Source organism: Scardinius erythrophthalmus (assembly GCF_964197995.2).
Source record: "Scardinius erythrophthalmus genome assembly, chromosome: 9".
NCBI classification, from domain to species: domain Eukaryota; kingdom Metazoa; phylum Chordata; class Actinopteri; order Cypriniformes; family Leuciscidae; genus Scardinius; species Scardinius erythrophthalmus.
In genome coordinates, this window is record NC_138229.1 from 22132679 (window position 1) to 22140831 (window position 8153).

Genomic DNA, 8153 nt, shown 5'->3' on the forward strand with positions numbered 1-8153 from the left:
TTTATCTGTCTTGCTTTATTTCACTACCATATGTAAGTTTTATTGTACTGCCATCTATCGTTTCACATGTGAACAGAAATGTGTCCTATCTGAAAACAGAGTTTTTTTTTTTTAATGATCATATGAAAGGCGTTTATTTATAAAGACAAAAGCAAGTTTAGGCAAGACCACACATATCGTGGTGGTCCCATAATTATAGATTATCCTTTGTTATTATGAATTTGATGCAGACTGTGTGTGGACTTTTTAATATACTGTACACATAATATACTGTACACATAATTTAGATCTGTTCAAATGTAGAACTACACAATGGAGAAGCATAGCACAGAAATTAATTTGAATAAAAAATACTCTCCAACTATTCTTGTCTTGTTTGGCCTCATTATAGATTTTTATATTTGTATACATATTATCCAGTATCGTTTGCCGCAAGTCCCAAGTCCAAGACGAATTTCACTTTGGGGTGACCGTATCATTCTAAAATCCTACTGACGTGATGTCATTGCCTAGGGAATGACTTTTATGTGTAGTTTCATTGTGGGTGTAGATGAGCAATCCTCTCTGGTGAGGCGTGGCCTGTACCTGTATAAATGAAAACATGCCTGGAATGTCATTCATTCCACTGACCAACACAAAGACAGCACAAACAAAAAGAACTTGCCATGCAGAACTCGGTAGCACAGTGTTTTCTCCTTTCTGTTGGGGCTGTTATTTTTAGCTCTTGCCTGAGTGAGTCTACAGCTCAACGGGAGCATGGGGAAATGTTCACGGGCCTGCAGCTTGAGGCTCTGAAAACCATTATTCTGGAGTACCTGGGGATGGAGGAACCACCCAGGCCTGGTGGAAGAGCGTCTCACCAGGACTTGGTCAGGATGTACCGTCAGTATAGGAGAATTGGACAACTGCTTAAAGGGAATTCCAGTGAAGGGCAGGAGCTTCAGCCAACAAGAAGAGCCTCTACGGTGCTCTTTCCCACAACAGGTACGTTTTTATTATAATTTTTTTAAATAATAAAAATTGTTTAATTGTGTAATTTGAAATCATGAGTAAATTTGTTTAAAAAAATACACACACACACACACACACACACACACACACACACACACACACACACACACACGTGTGTGTGTGTGTGTGTGTGTGTGTGTGTGTGTGTATATAGGTTTAAAGATAGTATGTATATATTTATTGGACTAAATAAAAAAATGAGTATGTAGTTTGCATTATCTAATTTCTCACTTTTCCCCCTGAACTGAATGTAGTAATGTAGTAAGTCAATATTTGTTAAGTGTGTGTGTGTTTGTGGTGGTGTCTATCAATATATACATACACACACACAAAACATATTTACACATGTAGGCTACATTTGTTTTAAATTGAATGTATGTATTCACTGTACGCAAGTGGATTAAAGATTAAAATATAGAATGAATTTATTTGGTATATGTTTGCATATACACATTTGTTTTGCATTGTCTAATTTCAGTCTTTCTTTATTATTTCCCTAACAGTACAGCCTCTAAATTCAAGCATGGATTCAAGGCACCAGTGGTTCAGAGCTGCTTTCCACAAGAACTCGCGCATCAAAACTGGAGTCAACCTTAAACATGCAAGGCTGCAAATTAAGAGACCGCACGTGTACAAAATTTCACCCGGCCAGCCATGGCTATCAAAAGACATTGTGGTTAGAATGCATAAACCTCCTGGTTTTCATAAAGAGACTGTATTTCACACGAGAGACTTGAGCTCTCGGCATGTCACGTTGGATTTAACAGTTGCGGTTGAGAAGTGGCTTAAGGACACAAGTGCTGAGCTTTTAGTTGTTGAAATTTGCCTTCTCAAAAAACAAGAAGTGAGTACACAATCCATGCCCCGGCTTATTTTACAACTTGACCAAGCAGTGAGGAGAAGCAGAAGAGCTGTCTCTACTAAGGAGGAAAGTGTTGAGGATGAAGGTCACTGCAGGCGAAAGTCATTAAATGTTTCCTTCAAAGAGATCGGCTGGTCAGACTGGGTTATCGCTCCTTCAGGCTATACTATGCACTACTGTGATGGTTCCTGTCCGCATAATTATAAACCCGCCAGTATGCATACTCAGGTTAAGTCTCGTCTGCATCTTATGTCCAAAGGAACAACACCTGGGCCTTGCTGCGTACCAGCTGCCTATGAGCCAATGGTTCTCATGCACTATGACAGTCGTGGAAAGCTGAAACTCACGCCTTTCAACGATTTGATAGTTAGTAAATGCCACTGTGCATAAGCAACACTGGCATTAAAGGAGACTTACTAATCACTGAACATTACAATCTCAAGACGAAAAGGAGGCTAAATATCTAGCCGATGAAATACAAATAAATGTTCTCATTTAACCTTTGGTTACATTCCTCTGGTTTATAGTAGTTTGGCTGCTTCTGAAACCAGATGCCTGCTTTCCTGCATACACTGACATGTTGGGTACTGTATTTTCACATGATTGACATACTGGAATATCAAGTTATTTATTGTAATTTATTTGAAAAGTTTGTACCGTCTTTTTTAGTTTGTTACTGTGTTGCGAATGAATCAAGAAATCTTTTGTATTTTTGAAAGAATGTAAATAAAGTAGTTGTATTCCTTTAAGGAAATTATCTATTTTCAGCATGGATGTTCACTGTTCACATTTCAACAAAGACGATTCAACATCCTCTCTGAATATAAGATAAACATCCTCAAACGTTTTTTTGTGAAACCAAGTTTGAGCTGCTATGAAAACTCTGGATGTTGTTAAAAAGCTTTGAATCCACATTGAAATGACGTCTTCATTGTATTAAATTGCGGAAAATATGTCGTCAGAATGAATTATTTGTGTATGACTCACTCAGATCATATAACAATAAACTATAAAATGAATTTACAAAACGTTTTACTTAAACTTTTAAATTACACTCAGAATTTTACAATACCCACTCAGTTATAGATAATTTTCAAGGTGAGGTCATCATGCCATAAATATGCATAAAAGATATTTATCCATGTCATCCAATAATATGCATATTTATCACATCTATAAAGATATCCCAGTTCTTACATCTGTAGCCTTGAAAGCACACATAAGTTTCATTGGCCTTGACCAGAGAGTGAATGCTCTCTAAAGCAAGCACAGTGGAGAGTTCATTTGTGACTCAGTATTTACATAATACTGTCACGATAGTCCATAAAAAATGTGTTGCCTATTGACTCTGCAGGATTTTGCTGACTGTAAATATTTTTGAGATACATTAACTGATGTATTGTTTTGACACAATGTAACCATTTCATTGATAAGAACAATAATAATTTGTAATCATCACACAATCAATCATAAAGCAATAAACAAACTGACTTCCTTGTACTTCTCATTATTATCACTTTATCTGCTTCAAACAGAGAAAGTACCGGCTCATACATCAATAAAACTGTCTTAGTAGGTTTGGATAAAACAATGGGGCGAAATAAACAAGAAATTGCTCTCTACTTATTAAGTATGTGGGTACAGTAGAACTATAGTAAGGAAATTCATCTTTGCATATCTGGCTGTGCCAATAACCTGGAAACATAGTTTGGATAAGGTGTGTGTCAGTAGTCTGTGACGATTGAATGCCCTTAGAACGTCACTAAACAAAGGTTTTGCTGCCAGGATTGTAATATAGACTATTTGATATGTCCAGGATTTTCTTTATTTGAAATTTTGTATTGAATATGTAGCTATACATTTTAAGCATACTTTTCTTATTTTGTAATTTTTTTCTTATTTTATTTTTATTTATTTATGTATTATAATTTGTAATATTTTATATATATATATATATATATATATATATATATATATATATATATATATATATATATATATATATATATATATATATATAGTAAACTTTATTAGGTACACCTGTTAAACTACTCGTTAACGCAAATCTAATCAGCCAATTACATGGCAGCAACTCTTTGCATTTGCATTTAGGCATCTAGACACGGTCAAGACAATCTGCTGAAGTTCAAACTGATCATTAGAATGGGGAAGAAAGGTGATTTAAGTAACTTTGAACAAGGCATGGTCGTTGGTGCCAGATGGCTGGTCTGAGTCTTTCAAAAACTGGGATTTTCACGCACAACCATCTCAGGGTTTACAGACAATGGTCCGAAAAAGAGAAGATATACAGTGCTAGGCAGGTCTGTGTTTGTTGATGCCAGAGTGGATGCCCTGGTTGTCTGTATACAGTAGCCAGAACAAATGTCAAACGGATGTATTATCACACTGAATAACAAAGCACCATCACTTTGAAAAAATTATACCTGAAACCAGACCTCTGATAAATCTCAGAGGAGAATGACCAGGCTGATTCAAGCTGATAGAAAGGCAACAGTAACTCAAATAACCACTTTTTTACGAACAACACGTCGAACCTTGAAGCAGACGGGGCTGCACTAGGTGTCACTCTTGTATACTGTAAGAACTGCGGACAAAACTGGACAAAACTGTTGCCTGGTCTGATGAGTTTCAATTTCTGCTGCGACATTCATGGTAGGGTCAGAATTTGATGTAAACAACATGAAAGCATGGAACCACTGCTGCTGCTGGTGTAATGGTGTGGGGGAGATTTTCTCGGCACACTTTGGGCCCTTTTGTACCAATTGAGCATCGTTTAAACACAGCAACCTACCTGATTATTGCTGACCATGTCCATCCCTTTATTACCACAGTATACCCTTCTGATGGTAACTTAGTTCCAGCAGGATAACGCGCCATGTCACAAAGCTCAAATGATCTCAAACTGGTTTCTTGAACATGACAGTGAGTTCACAAATGGTCTCCACAGTCATCAGATCTCAATCCAATAGAGCACCTTTGGGATGTGGTGAAACAGGAGATTCACATCATGGATGAGCAGCCGGGAAATCTGCAGTAATCGTGTGATAATATCATGTCAATATGGACCAAAATCTCTGAGAAATGTTTCAAGCACCTTGTTGAATCTATGAATTAAGGCAGTTCTGAAAGCAAAAGGGGTACTAGCGTACTAGCAAGGTGTACCTAATAAAGTAGCCAGTGTGATAAATATGGTACGTTTTCTTTACAAAGACATTTTTCAATAGCTGGAAATAACAGAAAACTCAGAGATTTTATAAACACTTTTATTGGAAAATGATGGCATACTGTACATGACATTGATGATTAGTTTTAACTTTCCAACCCATTCTTATTAAAGCTACCAAGACCATTCACCAATGACCAAGTCAAGACCAATTTCCTCAAAACCTTATCTGTCAACAGGTTAGATAATCTTACCTCACTGAAAAGTTTCTTTACACTTCAAGCACACTTCACAAACCAAATATTTAGGTTTGCAAGGCATAAAAATGCATGTTCACGGTAAAAAAAAGAGATAAGATATCGTGCAAGTGAATCTCTCACATATTTGAGCCCTGTTTCCGAACCCTAAAGCTATATGAAGAAAATGAAGAAAGCAGTTTAGTGGGACTGCTCCAATGTAATATTTAAACTCCGATCAATGGCCATTAACTGACTGTAGGTTAATTAAAAGTTATGTTAAGTCAACAACAATCTCATCTGAGATCTGAGTCTGAGAAATATATCCGGAAACAGTGACTTGCCAACAGGATATGCAGCAACTGTATTATACTTTTTCAGAGAGATGTGTATGAACAACACCAAGACTATAGGGCATTGTGCATTTCTGATTGTGACATTCTGACGGCTTCTTAGTGCCATAAACCCACCTACTTGTCAAATGTTCCACTTGTTTCGTTTAGTTGTGGAAGTGGAAAAGAAACTCTCAGCTAATTTGTAGCTAATCGCTGAGAGAGAAGATTTCAGTGGGTCACAGTGACATAAAAAAAATCATAAGGCACAGTCAGAATGAATAGTTATTTCTGTCACCTAATTGATAAGAAAGCTTGAAAACAAGTTTTCTATAGACGTAAGCAAAAATCTTATGAAATATGAGGCATGTGACATGCACTGCACATACATTTCCATTCAAAAGATTAGGTTCTGTAAGATTTTCTACTGTTTTAAAGTCTCTTAAAATATATTAAAATAAAATATATTCTAAAATATAAAGTTTTTGTGGAAACCGTGATACATTTTTATCAGGATTCTTTGATAAATTGAAAGTAAAAAAATAACAAAAAAGTTTTATTTATTTGAAATATCCATATTTTGTACAATTATAAATGTCTTTACTGTTACTTTTGACCAATTTAATGCATTCTTGCTAAATAAAAGTATTGAATTCTTTGGAGAAAAAAAAATCTTTTTAACCAAACTTTTTAACAGTAGTAGTAAATAATTCGGGAAGCAAACATTTTTAAACATTAAAAACATGAGAGGCACATGTGAAAAGCCCCTTGCTGAAAGGTCCAGCATATGGACCAGCATCTCAACTAGAACAACTTAGCTATGTTGGTCCACCAAACCAGAAAAAACCAGTCTGTATCAGCATGGAACATTTACTCTGGTCAGAGCTGGTCTTTTCAGCAGGGGTTGTTTGCAATCGGCAGAGACACCTGTTAAAGTGTGATCGATGAGGTCATGATTATGTTTTGCTGTCTCACTGAGTTCAGTTACTAAACTAGGCTGGCTCATGTAATATTTGTAAAGGCATTGCCTTGCTCAGGTCAAGTCTATTTCTTGGGCAGACTGTTTTGCCCTTAATTTTACCATCTGAAAATAAGGATGCTACTGTTTCACATCATGCCAGCACAAATTATTTTACTTAAGGATTAATATCGGACAGCAAAACACTTCAGACTTTCAAGCATCTGGCATGATGTAAACATCCTCTGAGATTTCTGCCTGATCTGGATGGAAGAGGGCAGGATCATTGCTGTAGATTGCATCATCATGCGGATCACACTGCAGGTATGCTTGATGGGGCCTAAATGGGGGCAAAGTGAAATTCAGTTCTTGAAAACTCAATTAAATCCTCAAATAAAGCATTACAAAACGTTATAACAAGGTGAATTGCAAAATTTGCACCAACACATAATCCAATAAATATTGCGGCAAAATAAAAACTCCTTTAATGTTACTCTCTATGACTGTTATACCACTATTGCCACACATTCGTGATGTCACTGTGATCTTGCAAAACACAGCAAATAGAACTTAGCAGGAAATTCCATTACTACTTCAAAGACTTATTGCAGCCTTCTCATCACCCAGTTTCTGATGATCTACAGTACATTACGACAAATTTGACTTTTGTACTTTACCAGTGTGTGTCCTCGCTTTGAACAGCACTCCCCTGAAATTCGCGCAGATTGGACTGTCCACTCTGAAAGTTCTCATAGATTGGGCTCTGCGGTGCAGGTTGAAGTCCTCCAGCATATTCACTGTACGGAGACTCTCTGGAATGACCGTCGTGGCTCTTATCTGGGCTCTTAAGTTTATTAGATGACTGAATATCAACTGATTTTCTGTGTCGAAACCAGAATAGCACTACTGCTATCCCCGCCAGAAGCAGAGCCACAAAGAATACAGGCAAGCCAACAGCAAGTCCAAGTGACGGGCCGTTGTCAGGTGTCGTGGAGTTATTTGTAAAATTACTTTCAGTGGAAGTAGGCCTACTGCTATTTGTGGCCTAAAAAAGATAGAAAAAATTATGTTATGATAGGCCCTATCTAAAATGACAGCAAAACACTCATGCATTTAAAGCAGAAAACATCCACATCAATGTATTTCACAACAAGAGAAAGTGATATATTGAAATGAATCAAATTAACCTTGTACTAATGTAACCCAAATGTATCGTTCATAATAGAAATGGCCTTACCATATTGTGTGGGTGAAACTTTATATCCTACGTCTGTATCGCAGCTGCTGGCAGAAATGGTCAAGCTGCCGTTTGGTGTTTCTTTTTGCAAAAAGCCCTAAAGTTCCTCTTTCAGTGCAGTAGTCATGCAACCTGGAAATGCACACCCCCACATAATCATTCTTCCTGTTGTCTTCTTATAAACAGTTATTTGCTCTGAAAATAAGATTTGTGGGTTCATGATAATGGGAGCTATAAATGATATTCAAATAATAATAGCTGAGCATGACCTCTCAAAATTGACCAGTTTTTCATAAAATCTGTAGCCTATTTTCATCCAATGTTGATCACACA

General features: G+C 36.7%; 1 protein-coding gene and 1 long non-coding RNA gene across 2 annotated transcripts; one reads left to right on the forward strand and one right to left on the reverse strand.

Annotated features, from left to right (window-relative positions):
• Positions 1-665: 665 nt before the first annotated feature.
• Positions 666-2263, forward strand: gdf15 (Growth differentiation factor-15; the record flags this gene model as incomplete). The annotated part of the gene is made up of 2 exons (XM_081373708.1): positions 666-984; positions 1515-2263. 2 exons carry the CDS (start codon positions 666-668, stop codon positions 2261-2263), a joined length of 1068 nt encoding a protein of 355 aa, XP_081229834.1.
• Positions 2264-6155: 3892 nt separating this feature from the next.
• LOC308695706 lies at positions 6156-7919 on the reverse strand. The gene is made up of 3 exons (XR_014030729.1): positions 7821-7919; positions 7261-7628; positions 6156-6923 (listed from the first exon to the last, which is right to left on the reverse strand). It is a non-coding gene; the product is annotated as an uncharacterized lncRNA (long non-coding RNA).
• Positions 7920-8153: the final 234 nt, after the last annotated feature.